Source organism: Mchenga conophoros, linkage group LG18 (assembly GCF_057382185.1).
Source record: "Mchenga conophoros isolate Kocher_MC1m ecotype Shallow Benthic linkage group LG18, M_conophoros_male_GT1.1, whole genome shotgun sequence".
Classification (NCBI taxonomy): domain Eukaryota; kingdom Metazoa; phylum Chordata; class Actinopteri; order Cichliformes; family Cichlidae; genus Mchenga; species Mchenga conophoros.
Window position 1 is genome coordinate 25,480,377 of NC_140543.1, and position 20,089 is coordinate 25,500,465.

The 20,089-nt window shown below is 40.7% G+C and overlaps 3 protein-coding genes across 4 annotated transcripts; 1 reads left to right on the plus strand and 2 right to left on the minus strand.

Moving 5' to 3' along the window:
* Positions 1-942: 942 nt before the first annotated feature.
* Positions 943-4,383, minus strand: LOC146553911 (vesicle-trafficking protein SEC22b-B-like). The gene is made up of 5 exons (XM_085254055.1): positions 4,231-4,383; positions 1,982-2,091; positions 1,741-1,901; positions 1,495-1,638; positions 943-1,333 (listed from the first exon to the last, which is right to left on the minus strand). The coding sequence occupies exons 1-5, from the start codon at positions 4,303-4,305 to the stop codon at positions 1,182-1,184; spliced, it is 642 nt and encodes a 213-aa protein (XP_085110181.1). The 5' UTR covers positions 4,306-4,383; the 3' UTR covers positions 943-1,181.
* Positions 4,384-6,468: 2,085 nt separating this feature from the next.
* Positions 6,469-10,659, minus strand: LOC146553912 (vesicle-trafficking protein SEC22b-like). The gene is made up of 5 exons (XM_085254606.1): positions 10,394-10,659; positions 8,974-9,083; positions 8,712-8,872; positions 7,542-7,688; positions 6,469-7,352 (listed from the first exon to the last, which is right to left on the minus strand). Exons 1-5 carry the CDS (start codon positions 10,466-10,468, stop codon positions 7,198-7,200), a joined length of 648 nt encoding a protein of 215 aa, XP_085110732.1. The 5' UTR covers positions 10,469-10,659; the 3' UTR covers positions 6,469-7,197.
* LOC146553913 (uncharacterized protein C1orf21 homolog) lies at positions 10,617-19,759 on the plus strand. 2 transcript variants are annotated; one of them, XM_085254608.1, is made up of 6 exons: positions 10,617-11,002; positions 11,963-12,107; positions 15,306-15,385; positions 16,710-16,780; positions 16,857-16,920; positions 18,712-19,754. In XM_085254608.1, the coding sequence occupies exons 2-6, from the start codon at positions 12,017-12,019 to the stop codon at positions 18,748-18,750; spliced, it is 345 nt and encodes a 114-aa protein (XP_085110734.1). In that variant the 5' UTR covers positions 10,617-11,002; positions 11,963-12,016; the 3' UTR covers positions 18,751-19,754. The 2 variants fall into 2 exon arrangements, with proteins under 2 accessions (XP_085110734.1, XP_085110735.1); XM_085254609.1 differs by lacking the exon at positions 10,617-11,002 and adding an exon at positions 11,691-11,824 and having other exon boundaries at positions 18,712-19,759.
* Positions 19,760-20,089: the final 330 nt, after the last annotated feature.

Below are 20,089 nucleotides of genomic sequence, written 5' to 3' on the forward strand. Positions count from 1 at the left end.
GGCAGCAAAAAATCTGCAGACCATCACACAACTACTGCCATATTTTAATGTTGGCATGATGCTTCTTTTCGTTTGGTTTCCTGTTCTTCGTTTTCGTCTTGCAACTGTGCCATGGATGCCATTTTTGCTCAGTCTCTTTCTTATGCTTGAGTTATGAACTCAGACAAGTGAGGCCTGCAGTTCTTTGGATGTCGTTCTGTCTCTTGTGGTCTTTTGTAATCTCTTGTATGAGTTGTCGCTGTGCTCTTAGGGTAATCCCCCCACCTTCATTTAGAAACTGCATTTTGTGTTTGCTTGTGTTATCTTTGTCTAACACTTAAATTTGTTTGACAATCTGAAACATTTCAGTATGACAAACATACAAAAAAGAAAACCAGGAATGGGATAAAAGACTTTTCCACACCACTGTATAAACAGTGTGTAAAATAAGTGTTGAACATGTCACCAATTTTCTAAGTAAATACATTTCTAAAGGTGCTACTGACATGAAATTCCCACCATATGTCAGTAAAAACCTGTCCAATCCACACAAGAACATCAAACCACAGATGGTCATAAATTATGTGTGGTAATGGGAATGATAGAGGGGGAAAAGTGTTGTACATACTGAAAATAATTGAATGCTTTGTACAAAAGCCTTCGTTGGTGATTACAGCTTCAAGATGCTTCCTGTGTGGGGAAACTGAACAACACATGGTGAGAATTTCATAGCAATAGATCCGCTAGAAATATATTTACTTAGAAAATTAGTGAGGTGTTCAATACTTATTTTACCCTCTTTGTGTGTATATAGAAAGGGCCTGCAACCTTCATGATGTTCACGTAAACTGTCATATATAAAACTCAAACAGATTGATTTCTTGGTAAATATTCAACATTTTTAATAACACTTTCTCACACTTGTTTAAACTTTAATTACAAACATCACAGTTTTAAGACTCTAACATCTGGACATGCTTACATGGACTCTCCATCAGTGCTGAAATGCTGCCAGAAGCTCCACCAACCTGTTTATGAGGGAAAGCCAATGTGAAGCAAGTTGGCTAAAAAGGAAACTATTCTGTAACTTTATATGTTTATCAGTGGTCCGGCTCACTTCACATCAAAGTGGGCTGTATATGGCACACAATGTATGATTAGTTTAGGTGCCGGTCGAGGAGACGTCCTTGTCCCAGCGTCTATCAGAGCCACCAGAAACGCATGTAGATGATGAGTGTGATGAACACAGCCACAGCTACAGCCTTAGCATAGCCGGGGGAGGTGTTGACATCTTTGGCGTTGCTGCGACAACTTTTTGAAAAGCTGCTCAGGTTGCTGACTTTTTTGGCAATATCTGAGGGGATAAAATCGAAACATTGGGATGAACTGAACATCTCTGAATACATGTACATTGTAATTTGTAAATTGGAATAATAACAAATTGTCTACATAATTCTGAATAGAATCAGCACCTCCCATTTGATGGGATGTGTTACCAACGCCTGCTACACTTACCACAGAGAGGGTCTCTCTGCATGACTTCAGCAATATTTTCCGCCATTATTTTCTGAATATCTTCCAGCTCTTTTTTAGTACTTGCCAAGGTCTTCCGGAGTTTGATCGACACAGATGGCTTATTCACTTTTTGGATATATGTGTCTGGAACAAGATGTAAGATGCTATAAAAATGTTCATTTTATTTGTTTACAGGGATTAGCGCCATGTCTCTGTGTGATAAAAGATGTTGGACTTCAGTCTTACCAAACTCTATGAAAGAGTAGGGCCTGGATACTGTGGGTACTTTTTTTCCATACTGGACATAAAACTCTTTGCTGAGGTCTTCGAGGTATTCAAAAGCCATCGTTTTGGGAAAAGAAGCCTCGCAGAGGATAATGTAACACACACCCTGGGATATTAAAAAACTGAAACGAGGCCTAACCATTAGTTATATTTGACTCAAGTTAAACCTCACCAAAATTATCAACAAAATGTGTGATCTTACTGAAAGTTCTTGTCCCCGGTATCAAGGGTACAACGTTCTGGACTCTGAGCGTCCAGTTTACGGCACAGCTGCTTGGCCTGGCTCTGGTACAGCAGGAGGTCCCTTTCTGACTGACAAAGGCAGATAAAAACAGATTTGAGCTCATTCTTATCTCACTTAAAGTTAAAATGATTAGTCATTTATGCATTCATCACCAAGTACCCACACAGTGTAAACAGTATAAAATTCAAGAAGCAATGCCTACAAACTCAGAAACTTTATTATACACCTTGCTAGTACCATGTTGGATCCTTTTACCTTTCAAACTGTTTTAATTCGTTATGGTGCAACGTCAGAAGGTGCCGGAAACTGTCCTCAGAGATTTTGGTCCAAGTTGACATGACAGCAACTCAGTTGGTTGCTCAACCATTATGTGACTCTTCTGTTGTATCACATCCCAAAGCTGCTCTATTGGATTAATATCTGATGTCATGTTCAAGAAACCAGTTTGATATGAAATGAGCTGGGGGACATGGTGTGTTATCCTGCTGGAAGCAGCCATCAGTAAATGTGCCAATAAAAGGGTGGATGCAGTTAGCAACAATGCTCAGGTGGTGTTTAAACGAATCAGAATCAATCAAGCTTTATTTGTCACAAGCAGGTTGCCGTGCAGTGAAAATGGGACCCCCCTCCCCGACCTTACACACATAACACAGACATCACATGGGGTTACAAGTCGGAGATCGGTAGCGTTACAGAAAAGAACACTGAAATGTACACAACAACGGGAGGGTACAAGAGGAAAAAAAGAGACCTCCACTCATGCTGTGCTTCCATGGTAGGACAGCACGAGAACAGGAAACAAAAAAACTCCTCTGCACAAAAAAAAGCACATGAATGGCCACAGCACAACATTATGACAGACATGACAAGCCACAGGGTTGGGTAGGGGATAGGCGATGCTCAGCTGTGCCAATATTCTCAACATTACACCACCACCAGTAGAATAAACCACTGACACGAAGCAGGATAGATCTATGCCTGCATGTTTTTTATGCTAAATTCTGAGCCTACCATCTGAATGTTGCTGCAGAAACAAAGATTTATGAGACCAGACAACATTTTTCATCTTCTGTTGCATGACTTTGGGAAAGTTTTGTGTAAATTGTAGCCTCAGTTTCCTGTTCTTAGCTGGCAGAAGCAGCACCCAATGCGGTCTTCTGCTCCTGTAGCCTGTCTGCTTCAAGATATGATGTTTTGTGCATTCAGAGATGCTTTATTTCATACTATGAATTTGAAAAACTGTTATTTGAGTTTCTGTCGCCTTCCCTGTCAGCTTGAGCCAGTCTGATCATTATACTGCTCACTGGCTATTTTTCTCTTTCTCTGGTCATTCTTTATAATCCTCTCCCGTGTGGGGAAATCCCAACAAATAATCAGTTCCTACAATATTCAGAGCAGCCTGTCTGACAACAACAATCATTCAACATTCAAAGTCCCTTAAATCACCTTCCTTCCTCATTCTGATGCTCGGTTGTCATCTTAACCATGTCTAAATGCATAGAGTGCATTGAGTTGCTGTCATGTGTTTAGGTGATTAGATATTTACATTAATGAGCAGTTGAACACATGTACATAATACACTATCTGATGAGAGCATGTATACATTATTCTCATCAGAGAGTCGTTCACACGTGGAACCTGCAAAATGTCTGTGTGGAGGAAAACTGAGATACATTTCTTTTTCATGCTTTTCCTTTTAAAGCTTTTTGTGTGAAATTACAAAAATATTTACAAAAATATTTGCTCTCATTCACTGGAAAATCACAGTCTGGTAGTCTCTCTATCTGGATTATTTGCATAATTAAACCTGATAATGCGGTACTTTATAAAGAGGTAACGGTGTGATCTGAACCAGCCTTGTTAATATTGCATCTGATTATTTCTTGTAATAAAATGATCCCCACAGTTACAGGCAGAGATAGACTCCTAAGTTTCGCATCATGTTATTAGCACATATTCCATCACATTAGTACTTTTGCAGGATTTTCTGGGACCAGAAAATCTTATATTCAGCTCAACTTTCAGTCGCTTCTCATTTGTAAAACATCTTACACCTAGTGCTGCTCAATAAATTACAACTTGAGCTGAAGCTGCAATAAACTCATGGATCATCCCCTAGAGCACCAAGTGTAAGAAACAAATCCTTTTCTAAGAGGAGTTTGGTGTGCAGGTATCTTCATACTGGGGTCCTCAGCCTTCATTCATACCTGTTCATCCTCCTGTACAGACGCAGCGAGCGGAAGTCCATCTGCCACACGAGTGATCATTGTCAGCAAAATCATGGTGTTTTAAGTTGAGGATCTGCCGTCAGCTAGGGGAGTTTATTATCCAGCCGGGAGAGCGTATTGACTGTCCGATGGAAATCGAGGGATGGCTCGTCTGCCTGCAGTGAGCTCTGCTGTCAGTCAGAGGCAGTGTGCAAAGTATGTGATACAACTGGTTTATCACCTGTACCGATGGTGGTCCATCACCCAGCAGCGGAGAAGAGAAAAAAGTTACACTGTGCACCAGTTATTATTGTTAGTTTTTATTGTTTAAATTCTATCTCTCTATCTACAGTTTCCTCACATTTCTTAAGAACACACAGTACACCATGCTGAGGCCAAGTTTCTAACTAATTGCTCTTTAGGAATCACCTTGTTGGTGCAAAAATACTATTTTATGTTTGTCAGTCTTGACAATCTTTGATATTTTTCACTGATTCATTTATTCATTATATTTTTTTGCAACAGGAAGCTGTAACAAAGTGCCTAAAGATATAATTTAAAGTTGGTTCCTTGGAAGCAAAATAAATACAAATGAGGAATGTCTCGAGAGTTTTGCACAGTACTGTAAACACATACCAAAGTACTCATAACTAATGACATCCTGCTACTGCAACAGGAAGTATATCAGGACGTTTTAAGTACTTTGGCACACATACAGACTCAGAAGGTGAAAGACCAACGTTGCTATCACAGCAGGCAAATAAACAGTAGATGAGACTATTTATAAATTCAAACAAATTAATGAAGCATATTAATCAAAAACATTTTCTGCAATAAAAATAGGATATTTAAACGTCTCTACAACCGATTAACGAGGCCTTAATATTATGTTGGCACAAACTTACAACTTAGTCTAATTAAAGAACAGGAAACCAGAGGGTTATGCCACAGTGGCTGGCTGTATATCTTTTATATACAGTTTAAAAATGAACAGAGTCTTTGTTGTCTTTCTTCATTTACAGTCAGAGCTCAGTGATTTTCATAAAAGTAATCATAAAAAGCAGCTCAGCCTCGCTGGTCCGACTCGCTTTTTCTGTTTTTCTTGTTTGCTCTGAGTTTGTGTAAACACGAGCTGCTTGGTTTGTCTAAAGAGGGATTAACAAATTTATTAGACGCTCTGTACTAAAAACAAGAAAGCACAAATACTTTAGAAATTTGTTAATTGTTTAAACCAAGTTGCAAACTTGTATGTGATCAATTGAAATAGCAGTTAAAGTCTTTACAGTTCTGAAGAAATTTATTAGATGACCTGACCTAAAAATAAGAAAGTACAGTTTATGAATCTGTCAAAAACTTGTTTAAAATTAAACAGAGGAGAGAGAAATCAATCAACCACAACAATTAATCACAAAAGCACAGCTGGATTTTATCAGACTACCTCCAGAATTGGGAGTGAAGAAGATGGAACAACCTGCCCGAACTGATCGTAGTATCACCACGGGCGTGTTGTTCGTATGAGAGTGACCAACACAACCACACTGGCTGACACAGTTGGATTGATATCTGGGTAATTTGGAGGCCAAATCAACACGTCAAACTCACTGTTGTGCTTCTCAAATTCCTGCTTTGTGGCAGGGCGCATCATCCTGCTGAAAGAGGCCATAGCCATCAAGGAATGCTGTTTACATGAAGGGTGCACATGGTCTTCTACTTAAGAAGGTAGTACGTGTCAAAGTGACATCCACATGAATGACAGGTTTCCCAGCAGAGCATTGCCCAAAGCATCACACTGCCTCCACCAGCTTGCCTTCCTCCCATTGTGCATCATGCTGCCAGGTGTTCCCTGGTAAGTGATGCTCCTTGTATTCAGACACGGTTCTATCAGGACCAGCATGAACTTTTTGGGTAATTTGAGCTACAGTAGCATATCTGTTGGATTGGACCACAAGTGCATCAGTAACCCTGTCGCTGGTTCACCACCGGTCCTTCCTTGGATCACTTTTGATAGATACTAACCACTGCAGACCGAGAACACCTCACACCTGCTCATTTTTCCAGCTTTGAGGACAAAATGTTCACTAGCTCCCTAATATATCCCCACCCACTAACAGCTGCCACGATGAAGAGATAATCAGTGTTATTCACTTCACGTCAGCACTGAAGCCTTGAAGATTTTCACATAAATTGTGTCATATAAAGAAAAGTCAAGCAGATTGATTTCTTGATAAATATTTAACATTTTTAATAACACTTTCTCACGCTTGTGTAAACTTTGTAAACAAACATTCACATTTGATCACAGTTTTAAGACTCTAACCCCTGCACATGCTTACATGGATTCTCATCAGTGCTAACACGCTAACAGAATCTCCAACATCAGTGTGTAGAAACACGAACTCTTTCTGCTCTTAAAGGTCATGCTTGTCATGCTTGTTTTCTCTTGTATATATAACAGTGCAGATCTCTAATCTGGTCACCTCGGGCACACAGCTCTGCCTGTGAGCACAGACCCACCTGCTAATGAGCAGCAGCCAATGAGAAAAAAGTCAGCTAAAAAAGGTGAAGCTTGCATGAAATTTAATTGAGGCCCAGCGTAAGATCAAGAAGCTTCATTTGATCTTTGACTCACGCAAAACTGCTCTGAAGCTATAAATATGAAACCATAAATGAGCCTGATGGGTCCCCTTTAATGTTTCCAGTATGCACATTTACTATATATAAAAGCCTTTCTATCACACAAAAGCCCATTAAACATCCCAATAAAGACTTACAGCTCAGCTTCTATTGTATAACCCACGACTGAGTAAATCACAGAAAGAACGTCTACATTCAACACAGGTCCGTAAGACTGAAACAGTCTTTAAGACTGTTTCAAGGCACCCTGGTAATAACAGACTGTAACATGAGTTTAAGTGCTCTTCGAGGAGAAACTCCAGCTTCGTGTCGAAATCCTTGTCTGGACGTACATCAGAGCCACCAGAAACGCACGTAGAAGATGAGCGTGACAAACAACACTGCCACAGCCGCAAACTTAGCATAGGTGGAGCGAGTGTTGAGATATTTGGCATCCTTGTGGTACTTTTCTGCCATGTTGGAGAGATTGCTGGCTTTTGTGCAGATAGCTGAGAAACAAATAGGATGAAGGAAACATTAATTTTGTTCTGATTGGTAATTTTGATCAGAATCTCCCATTTGATGGCATGTGTTACCAACACTGGCTACACTTACCACAGAGAGAGTGTCTGCAGGACTTCATCAATATTTGCCACCATTATTTTCTGAATATCATCCAGTTCTTTTTTAGTACTTACCAGAAAGAGCTTCTCCTCTCTGCAGGACCTCCTCAATATTTCCAACCATAATTCTCTGGATGTCCTGCAGCTCTGTGTTAACACTGCTCAAGGTCCTCCGAGCTCTGCTGTCCACATATGACTTCTTAACTTTCTGGATGTAGGTGTCTGGAACAACATGTAGGATACTATAAAAATTTTCTTTCTTTTTGTAGAAAGTGAGTAGTGTCACTTATTTGTTTGCGATGCATCCAGAAAGTATTCACAGCACTTCCCTTATTCTAAATTTTGTCACATTACAGCCTTATTCCAAAATAGATTAAATTCATTTTCACCTCAAAATGACATAATAGCAAAGTGAAAAAAGATTGAAAGTCCTGAAAATTTGTAACAAATAAAACAATCTAAAAATAACACACATAAATATTTGCAGGCTTTGCAATGACTCCCAATTTTGAGCTCAGGCGCATCCTGTTTCCACTGACCATCTGTTAGATGTTTGTACACCTTGATTGGAGTTCACCTGTGGTAAAGTCAGGTCATTGGATATGATTTGGAAAAGCACACATCTTTCTATATAAGGTCCCACACTTGACAGTGCATGCAAGAACACAAACCAAGCCATGCCCAACTCCAAGGAGTTGTCTGTAGACCTCCAAGACAGGATTGTGTCGAGGTACAGATCTTGTGAAGGGTGCAGAAAAACAGATAGACAAAGCTCCAGCATTGCTCTGTGGGGAGGGGGGAATCTTCCAGAAGGACAACCATTTCTGCAGCACTCCAGAAATCAGGACAGATTGGTAGAGTGACCAGAGGGAAGCCACTCAGTAAAAGGCACATGACAGCCCACCTGGAGTTTGCCAAAATGCACCTGAAGGACTTTCAAACCTTGAGAAACATAATTCTCTGGTTTGGTGAAACAAACATTGAACTCTTTGGCCTGAATGCCAAGCATCATGTCTAAGCATCACCTGGCCAATACCATCGCTACAGATTGTCGCTGCTTTAAATTTCTGTTGCAGACTTTTTTCACTTTGCCATTGTGGGGTATTGTGTAAAGAATTCTGGGGTGAAAAATAAAGTTAATCTATTCTGGAATAAGGCTGTAACATGAAAAAATGTGGAACAAGTAAAGAGCTGTGAATACTTTTCAAATGTACTGTATTAAAGGATTTTTAACACCAGTCTCACCAAACTCTATGAAAGAGTAGGGCCTGGTTACTGTGGGTATTCTCCTTCCATACTGGTCATAAAACTCATTGCTGAGGTCTTCGAGGTATGCAAAAGCCATCTTTCTGGGAAAAGAAGCCTCGCAGAGGGACAGGTAGCACACACCCTGGGATATTAAAAGGCTGAAAATGAGGCCAAACCATTAATGATTTTATGACCTTTGTGATTCAAGTTAAAGCTCACCAAAATTATCTACAAAATGTTCTATGCTGAGTGATCTTACTGAAAGTTCATGTCCCCAGCCTCGAGGGTGCAGCGTTCTGGACTCTGAGCGTCCAGTTTACGGCACAGCTGCTTGGCCTGGCTCTGGTACTGCTGGAGATCTCTTTCTGACTGACAAAGACAGATAAAAACAGACTTAAGCTCATTCTTATTCATATTTAATTACTTTAGTCGTTTGGTCATTGCATATTACCCACACAGTGTAAACAATATGTTCAAAAGGTCATTCATTGATCTGTAGTTTCATTACAGAATCACATCCACAGAAAAGCCTGTAGCTGGATACAGAGAATTAAACCTAACAACCACTGGTGATGCGGCCTGCTCTCTGCAGTAATCAGGGGACTCAATTCAGGTTCACAGTTCAGGGATATTCAATTACTGTTTGGACCTTGTCCCTTTCCTCCCTATTACTTATGTGGATCCATGAGAATGTAGGAATTTAGTTATTGTCCTGTTCTGTCGCTGTAGTCAATGTTCACACGTGCTCACGTCCAAACATTCAACAACTTGCTGAATGTTTGTTCACAGTATTGCAGCTTCACCAATGTTCATAAGTTGTCTATTGCCATAGAGTGGAGATTTCGTTTTCTCCTTAAGTAAAGCACGCTAAAGACAGAAAGAGTTTGCATTTGTGCACTTTATACTGCGTAATCCATGCCATCTTATATTGTTGCTTTGGTTTGCTGTTTTTGGCTGACAGGAGTGGTACCCAGTGGGGTCTTCTGCTGCTGTAACCTTTTTGCTTCAAAGTTTGACGTGTTGCACGTTCAGGGACGCTCTTCTGCATAACATGATTGTATTAATTATACTGTTGCCTTACCGTCAGCTTGAACCAGTCTGGACATTCTAACAGTCACTGGATATTTTATGTTTCTCTTTTAATTTCTTGTTTTAAAACCTAGAGATAGTTGTGTGGAGAAATCTCAGTAGATCAGCAGGTTTTTAAAATCCTCAGACCACCCCGTCTGGCACTCCCACGCCACGTTAAAAGTTACTTAAATCACTTTTTTTCCTCCTGCATTTGATGTTCGGTTTTTAAATACAGCTATTAAATAAAGTATCACTTTAAAGTTCAGATCCCCACAGTTGCATACAGAATAGTCCACCACATTAAAATCTAAACTAACAGGTTTCACAGTTAAATTTAAAAAGACATGACATTAGCACTTTGTAGACATTTTTCTGTCGACTGGGACCAGAACAAACTGCTCTTATGTTCAACTCAACTTTCAGTTGTTTGTATAAAATACGATACACTCAGTGTTCCTCAATAATTACAACTTTAGCTAAAGCTGAAATAAAATCGCGACATTATCTTCTAGAGCACCAAGCGTGTAAAAAAAAGCACACTATTATTGTTTAAAGAACAGTTTGATGTGCAGGTATCTCCATACGAGGGGCTCAGCTTTCATTCATACCTGTTCATCCTCCTGTACAGACGCAGCGAGCGGAAGTCCGTCTGCCACACGAGCAACCATTGTCAGTAAAACCATGGTGTTTGAGGTCGGGGATCTGCTGTCAACTGGAGAGAGTCAACTTTATAACTTTGTACGTCTTTTTTGCCTGTTCGATAACGCAGGATAAACGCTAAATGCGTTGGACGGAAGCTTACGGTGCGCCCGCGAAATAGGTCCGACTGGCAACCGGCAACATTCACAAGACCGCCCTACCCGGAGTCGTCATTTTTCAGTCGCGTAGAGGTATGCTGTGGTTCCTGGGACGCTAACTGGGTTTCTTTGTGTGTATTTCCCCTGAAAAACAAGCCCGCATGAGCCGTGTTTTGAGTCGCCGGTGTATCCCCTGCCGAGCAGGCGCTGTTGGGTCACTCTGAGCGGGTATGGGGTCACGAGCTCCAGCAGCGCGTGCAGTAGACAGCTGGCAGACGGAGCGCCTGCACCTCCACTGCTGATGCCCGTGTGTGCTGGGCTCAGACATGCAGATGCGGTCTGGCTGGCTTCTCCGTCTAGACTGAAGTCTCCCTGAACTAAAAACAAAACAAAACAGAGAAGCATGGACACACCAGAGAGGTAATCTAGCTCCGAGAGCGCAGCACTTACAATCTCATTTTTTGCTTTATTTTTATTTTATCTGTCTGAGGTCGTTTTCCTGTTGGCCGTGGAATCGTAGGTCCCCCCCCCCCCCTATTTGTATAAGTCCCCTGGATGAGAAGATTGTGGCTATTCTGCGGCTTTAAAAGCAGTTCTTCTCTATTTGCTTGTCTACAACTAAATGTGTCGCGAGGAGATGTCGCTTTTTAATTTTTTTTATTGTATTTATTTATTTATTTTTATCTGTGTAAATGTGCAAATTAAAGCCAGTCGTAAGAAGGCTTGTTTAGGGTGCGGGAACAGCTGAGTCCCCTACAGCTGGACCCCGCAGGATCATTCATAACATAAGGGGATGAAGCACTTTGTATTTTCCAGAGCCTAATGCAAAGCACTTAGCGTGCGATCAAGTGATTAGGTGTAACAGACTGTTAGCCATATTTCTGTGGCTCCTATAGCCCGGTGTAACGGTGAGGATGGGAACATTTGTGCGCAGTCGCTTTAATCCTCTGAGCGCCACAGAAAGCCCCCATTCGCTAATAAAAATGACCCGGCGGCTTGGCACAGTGGCATCCCAACACCCTGAATGGCCTTATTGTTGCGGTGCAGCTGGCACCGCCGTGCGCACGCTGTGGCTGCCAGAGCGACGTGTGCGTGATTCATAACCAGGAGAAACCATCCATTATACTGTCTCTGGTAGAATAGTTGAAGATGCCCGCGTGTTTTAATTCTAGGGTGGGGCGCTTCATGACTAATTGATTATGGAAACAGTGATTCTCATGGCTGGAGTTCGGGGACATTAAGGCTAGTTTGCATTTCTTTCCTGTGCACTGATCGTGATCCCCAGAGACAAAATCTTCAGTTTCCCCCCTCCTGTGTGATCCCTTCGCCTTATCTAAGTATGGGTCGTCACTTCCTCATAACTGTCCTCCGCTACCCCAGGTGTGCCTGTCATGCTCGGGGCTGAGGTAAAGAGCAGCTGAGGAGAAGAAGGAGATGGGCTGCACTTCGGCCAAGCAGGTGTCTGCCGTGCCCAACGGTGAGGAGGAGCAAAATAAAGCCTACAGCAACGGAGACCTCCTGTCTGGTGAGTCTGTCTATGCAAAAATTACCTTTACATTCATATTTCTCACATACCTGTTCAGGTACTTTCTGAAAATACTGTAATTTCTAAGATGACTTTAGGTCTGTTAGGAATAATAATAAGACTGTCAGCGAATGTGCCACAACATTTTACTAACAGATCTGTAAAATGTGAAAAATACATGCTATTAAGGGTTATTATAGTAACAATTTTTTTTAATGAAATGCTTAAAAGAAATAAAGATGAACTACCTTTAAGTTTATCCTTTATTGACACAGCAAGCATGAGGAAGCTTTGCCACATTTTCTGAGATTCAGGATGTTTACCTGACTGGGAGTCTTGTGTTTGTATTGTAATGTGTTCTGAACTTTAGTATGTGGCACTGACAAACAGCAGTTTGGTACAATAATAATGTAACAATAACTTAACAACCACAACAACAACACATTTATATAACAATGTCACAAGGTGCTTCAAATAAAAAGTTTAAAACAAAATCAGAGAACTAGTTAAAAACATGAAATAAAAAGGCAAGGCTAATATGAACATACTAGAGGGGGCTAACAACATTTATTAAACATTTTCAATTAAAACATTTTAAGAGGTTTTAAAGCAAATTAAGACATTTCCATTCTCATCTCAGACAGCAGACTGTTCCACACTTGGCAGCAGCCCTCTGTTCTTTATTTATTAGTTGAGGCCTTGGAATAACCAGCAGAGCCGCATTCACCGATCTAAGTAAACACTCAGGCACATAAGTGGTTAATATGTTTCTGATGTACTTTGGAGCAAAGCCATTTAAAGCTTTAAAAGTTATAAGTAAAATTTTAAAGTCAGTATGACTTTGAAAAGGCAGCCCAGCTCCAGAGTGATGTGTTCCCATTTCTTGCTTCCTGTTACGATCTGAGCAACACCGTTCTGCCTCATCTGGAGTCAGTGAAGTGAGCGCTAAATGATGGCACTGTAAAGAGCCTTGTAATAATTAATGCAAGAAAACAAATGCATGTGTAGGTAGCAGATTTTTTTCACATCAAAGCTGCCATTGTTAGCTTTAAAAAGAACATAGACAACTAGTATATGATATAATTAATGCAGATGAATAGATTTTTAAGTCTGATGGGTTATTGTACAGCAGGAAGACATAGACCTGTGTGTCATTTGCATATCAGAGTTAATGACTCTGTCACTGTGAACGATCAGGCTGAGAGGAAGCGCGTTCCTTTAAAAAAAGACGTGGGCTAAGGACCGAGCCCTGAGGAACGCCACAGTTAAAATCAGTCACAGAGGCATCTACATCAGAATCAGAATCAGAATACTTTATTGATCCCTGGGGGAAATTATTTTTTGTTACAGTGCTCCATTTTAAACCAACATTAAGACAAGACAGACAATACACTAACTAAGAATAGTACAATATATACATATATATACATACATACATACATACATAAGTCACTCATAAATAAATAGTTGGAAAAGAAACATGTGTAGTTGTAGCAGTAACCAGTGTGTTAAGTGGATGCGTTGTACAGGGAGATGGCCACAGGCAGGAATGATTTCCTGTGTCGTTCAGTGGTGCTTTTCGGTAATCTCAGTCTCTCACTGAACGAGCTCCTGTGACTGACCAACATGTCATGGAGTGGGTGGGAGGTGTTATCCAACATTGTCTTTATCTTGGACAGCATCCGCCTCTCCGACACCACCTTGAGGGAGTCCAGCTCCATCCCCACAACATTGCTGGCCTTACGGATTAGTTTATTAAGTCTGTTGGCATCTGCGACCCTCAGCCTGCTCCCCCAGCATGCAACAGCATAGAGGATCGCACTGGCCACAACAGACTCATAGAAAATCCTCAGCATTTTCTGGCAGATCACATCACTTGCATGTAAATGCGCCTCAATAACAGTTTTTGTTGACCTGGGTTCCACAGGAGGTCTCGTCTGAGCTCCTCGTCCATGTAGACATGATTACATCACATCGCTCCTGCTGAATCCCCCCCCCCCCCAGTTATAGCACTGCAAACGTGGCCAGCAACAATACCCGGATAGGCTGTGGCATCCAAACTATGGCTGAGTGGGTTTTTAAGGAGCTCAAAATACGCCAAGAAAACATTCTCCACTTCATTACCCCACCAGCAGCAGCCTTTACACAAGGCAGGCCTGGTCCACTGATTCATGCTGTTGACACCAAATTGTGACCCTCCAATCTGAAGACTCAGCAGAAATCAAGATTAAACAGAGCTGTAATGGTGTCTGTGCCTGCTGCAGTTTTCACAGTAAATATTGGTTATCTGAGATTCTGTAGCCATTCAATCACAGTCTGGCCATTGTCCTTTAATCACTCTCATCAATGGAGAGTGATTAAAAGCTGGAGCGCATGGAGGATGCGCAGTGCAGGACAGCTGCTCATTGGATGGGTTTTTAATTTTCCAAAGCATGCTGGGTAAACAAAGACTTGTGTTGAAAATCCTCGAAGATCAGCCGTTTCAGAAATACAAGCCAGTCCATCTGGCACTTACAAAAATACAGCGTTTGTGAAATAAGTGAAGTGATCTGCATCAGCACGAGCTAATGTATTACACTGCAGCCACACGATCCGGCTGATTGGGTAATTACATCAAGAAGCAGGTGTACAGCTTTTCCTAATAAAAGGTGTATTGGTTATATTAAGGTATATATAAGTAAAGGTACAAAACATGTCACATCTGTTTTTGTAACAGTCTAAATTAAAAAATTTAAATAAAGAAGTTAGTCAAACCTGTAGTCAGGTAGCTGTATGAAACCTGTAACACGCAGGTTATCGTCTTACATCTGAATTAATGTGATTGCTTCTATAGATGAACAGTAACAGTCTATGTGCCATATCTATATTTTCATTTCTTCTTTTCCAAATGTGCAGCGTGGGAGAGGTTGAGAAGAGGGGGACTGCTCATGTGTGAGGCAGAAAATGGAGAGGAGAATCAGGCTAACAGCTCGTGTGTTTGCAGCTTGCCAGCCATTGTTAAAAGAGGATTTAGTCTAGAGTGTGAGAATTCAACCACATAATTACTTTACCAAGTACTGAACTGTGAGAACTATTAACCTCGGAGGATTGTGGTGATCGGAGCGGCCATGAGTGGGTCATCCTCTGCGTGCCTGCTGTCTGCTGCTGCTGTCGCGTATTAATCAGAGATGTGCTCCTCTGTCTCCCACTCTGTCACAGATGAGTACAAGATGAAAGGAGTGGAGAAAGTCAAGTACATCAGCGGAGAAGAGGCGGGAGAGGACGGCCAGGAAAGCACGGTGCGTGGTTTTTCTTTTGTCCTCTGTGTTTTTTATTTTGTCTTTAGTGGAGTATTTAATGGCGGCTTGTAAAAACACAGTCAGTTTGTTCGGGGTAAGTTGTGACGCGAACCTCAGGATCACACGAACTCAGTTGAGGCTTTAGAGCACCGTGCAGCATCGATTTGCATGTTAATGAGGAACTACTGTAACCCAATAATGCAGGAGGACAGAGGAGCTTCCATATATACTTGGCACCGATTATATAAAAGTGATACTTTTGGATAGAAAGTGTTTTTTGTTACATTTTTTCATTATTTGACAGGCGATATGGACATTATGAAAATTTCTTAATACAAAATAAATAAATGAAAATCAACATTAAACTGAATGAGCTGATATTTTAATTTAAATTTACTTCTGCCTTTGTAGTAATCTCCCTATTTATCTTTTTATGTTAACTTCCTTATTACTCCCATTCTTTTTATGATTTTAAATGCATTTATTTCTGAGTTATGTAACCCTTTTCATTTTCTTTCGCTTTCCTAAAATACATTTATTTCTGTTTTTCTTTATGCATTTTTGCTCCATAATGTAAATGACAAGGCTACGTGTCACTTTGTTAACCTTTCACCCAGTTTTACAGTCATCCTTTGTTCCCACAACACTAACCACTCAGATGATCACAAGAACTGAGATACTGTATCTAGCCAACAGAGGAAAAACTGCATATATAAATAGGTATAATACAGTGGCCCTCATAGGTCAAGCGCACAGCAACTTAAGAAAACATCTGCAAATAGAAAAATGCTTCCAAAGCACACAAAACACAATGGAAATAGCAAAACTGCAGCAAAAGCTAAACAAGTGATAAAAATCACAAAAAATGGAAGTATTTCTGGGAACAGATGGACCAGCTGTGGAAGTGGTGAACACTTCTGGTATGTTTTGGGGGATTGAAATATATTTATTTAGTTATTGGTGGCGCTTTATTCTGTTTGCTGGTGTTTTCTTAAGTGTCAATGCGTTTGACCTTTCAGGGCTACCATAGTAGGTAAAGGAAAGTTACAAATCTGAAAGCAATAGCATAAAATTAATAAAAATGCAAACAAAAACAAAAGCAAACATTTATTTTCAGTTTCCTTCTATTGCTTTTAAGTGCATAATAATTTCATTGTTGAGTCAGTCATTTTTACATTTTAGCACACTGGGATCTCCATAATTCAAAAATGATTTAGTTTTGCATTTCTGTGTTTTTCAGGCTTCTTTATAAAAGAGCAGAGGTGAGCATTTGATGGTGTTGTTCACTGTCCTCAATCATTTATCTGTGTGTTTGATACTGCAGGAAGTAAGTGCTCTCCTTGATAAAGCTCCGCACGGAGATGAAACAGGATCAAATGGAAATGGAAAAATTCTGTAAGTGACTGACTAATGGTTTTGTTTGTGCTATCATGCTGTCAGCCTCTAACCTGGTCTCCTTCCCTCCTCGCAGGAGCATCCACTCCTCGGAAAGTCAGCAAGAATTCTTCCGGATGTTAGATGAAAAAATTGAAAAGGTAAAGAATGACAAACCTTTACTGGAGATCTATTTATGTTTTTGTGTCTTTGTAAGGAAAAAAACAGGTTAAATAACATAATGGAAGTTAATCCTATTGGTGCTGCAAATCTGTAGCAAGTGAGGACACAGCAGACGAGATAATGATACTGCAAAACAATCTCAATCTGTCACGTCCACTCTATTCTCCCACTGTGGTTATTTAAAGGGATATTGGCTGTGCTGCCAGATCCTGAAATATTATACCACTGTGTGCCACAGAGCTCAAAAATACTTTAAAAACCTATACGAGAACATTTACGTCACTCTTTTGCAAAAGAACTGTGGTTTATTTTGAGATTATCCCACTGTCCTGCTGCTGGAAAAACTCATAGAGACCAAAATAACTGTTAATGTGTAGCTGAAAGTCGTCATAAACGCCTGCTTCAGTAAGATTTTCCAAAATGTAAAGAGGCCTCTTTAAGTGCGTGCCTGAATTTCCGCTGCTTGACTCCATTTAAGCTGAAAAAAGTCATTTCCTTTCATTCATGTTTGACTGAGACCTTGCTGCAAATATTTCAACAAAATGCTGCGTTATCTTTGCACGGTGGGGCTGCAAAATAATTTAGCATTCCTCCTTGTCAACACATGCACAAATGAACCGATTAGTTGTGTGCATTAGTCATTTTTTTGCAGACTGAAAGCATAACTTTGTGGTGACTGAGTCAGACTCTAGGGAATTTGCAGTGGCATTGTTGTTACTCCAAAACTTTGTTGCTTGTTGCTAAACACTTAATTGGCTGAAAAAGCTGAGAGGAGACAGCAGCTCATACTCATAACACTAGAAAGCTAGAACAAGAAAACTAATTAAAAGGCATTGGCTTTCACATTTTTTATACCTTAAAGCAGAGGTGTCCACCTCCAGGCTTCAAGTACCAGTGTCCTGCAGGTTTTAGATCTCTCCCTGGGTCAACACACCTAAATCACATGATTAGTTCATCACCAGGCCTCTGGAGAACTTCAAGACATGTTCAGGAGGTAATTTAGCCATTTAAATCAGCTGTGTTGGATCAAGGACACATCTAAAACCTGCAGGACACTGGCCCTTGAGGCTTGGAGTTGGACATCCCTGCCTTAAAGCATGCTGGTAAATACCCATAACTAACTGGGAGCTTTTATTTTGAAAAGCAGTGACTCTTAAGATGTAAACTACGTGGTTTTATTTTGAAAATACCGTAGTGTCAAAGCATCTTGATGTCTAAAGAGTAATTGGATGTTTTATGGTGAAAAGAAAAAAAGTGTGACTTTAAAGCACTTTATTAGATTTTATTTATTTTTTAAAATCAGATTTCATCCTAACAGAGGTGCTTTCTGCTGCCCCCCTTGTATTTCAAGGGGTTGCCACACTGGATGAATGTGCATATTAATTTGGAACAGACGTTACCAGATGCCCCTGGGACCGGCCTAGGAGTGCATTAGCTTGCGACCACTAAGGCTGGACGTGTTTCTCGATCTTTGCATGTAAGGTGAATGTGTTTACCACTACAGCTCTGAGCCACCAGCTGTGGGCACCTTGGTATTTTCCCATATATAAGTGAGGGGTTCTGTCATTTCCACAGCTGGTCCATCATGTTATTGTCTCCCCAAAATCTCACAAATACAGTTTGTGAGATTTTGGGTGTTTTTTCTACTTCCCTTGTGCATTTTACATTTGCCCCACCACGATACATGTCGGTTTACACAAAATGTTATAACTGTAAAACTAGTTGTATCTGGCTAATACCTGAATACTCTGCGCGTGTGTCGTATCCAGGGCCGGGATTACTGCTCAGAAGAGGAGGATATGACATAACCCGGTTGTCACAAATCCACACGTCCCAGTATGAGAAACTGTCCAGCATTATGGATAGACTGTGTCCCAGAGGACTCTTTGATGTATGTGCACGCCCGAGAAGGAAGGAGTATTGAAACTAGCACTTTTTTCTTTTTGCCCTCCTGCCACTACCCACTCGTCTGACCAAGTTCCAGAAAGATCATGACGGAAATCAGCGCCGTGGTTCTCCCAAGAGTGACATGAGATTTGAAGCCATTACAGGGTAACGGAGGATCTAACACTTTTCTTTCCTTGCTGGAATTTCTCAGTATGAATAGCTGTCACCGAGACTTACTATACACATGTGAAAGACGCAGGCTGCTGTCAGTGTGAATTTCCGGCAACAGGAACAACCACTGCTCTTGTGGACACTTGACTCAAATAGAAAATAATGCCCTTGCATCGTTTAATCCTTGAAAGCCTCTGCGACAAGTCAACGGGTTGGAAACTTCCTGCATTCCAAGACGCAGTACAGACCTCTTTTCTACAGTATGTTGGCCACTCCAGTGTTTGTCTGCTCATATTTGTTTCTGTTCTGATGTAGAGTATTTATGTTGAATAAGGCTCAGGGTTGAAGTGTTGTAATCTTTGTCTCATGTAGTTAAGTCTTTCCCCTCATTAGAACACTGTTACACCATTAAAAGACGCACACACACACGCTGTCACACATGGGTTACAGATAGAGCCCTCTCTAGTGTCTGATTCATATAAGCCTAAGAGGTGAACACCACAACTTCACACAAGTCTCATTATGTATCTGATTCACCGGTGTTATGTTGTTGTGTTCGGTTTCTTTGTTTTGGGGGGGTTTTTTTTGGTTTTCTAGGAAAAATAAAAGTGATTTAAGTAATTTATTCCCATTGTTGTGTTGTTTTTAAAACAACCTGATGGCGATAGCCATGATGAATTATTTTACGCGATGTATTCATTACCACATTACTATGTCAACCACTTGTAGTAAATACAACCGTACTATAAAAGTGCACTGTAACTAGTGAAAACACTGGAATTGGGAGATACAATCATTTGTAGACAGCTCTTTGAGATGGACTCAGTGTTGAGAGTTATTGCAGTATATAGGAGCATCAGTACTTCTCTGTAAAACCATTTTCATCCACTCGTCTTTACAACATTGCTTCAGTTCATGAAGGTTTAGTCAGGTTGAGGTCTGGACTTTGACTTGGTCATTGCAACACCTTGATTGTTTTCTTTTTCAGCCGTTCTGTTGTAAATCTGCTGCTGTGCTTGGAATCATTGTACTGCTGCGTGACCCGTTTTTTTTGCTGTTGCTGAGATGGCCACGTTTTACTATAGTATA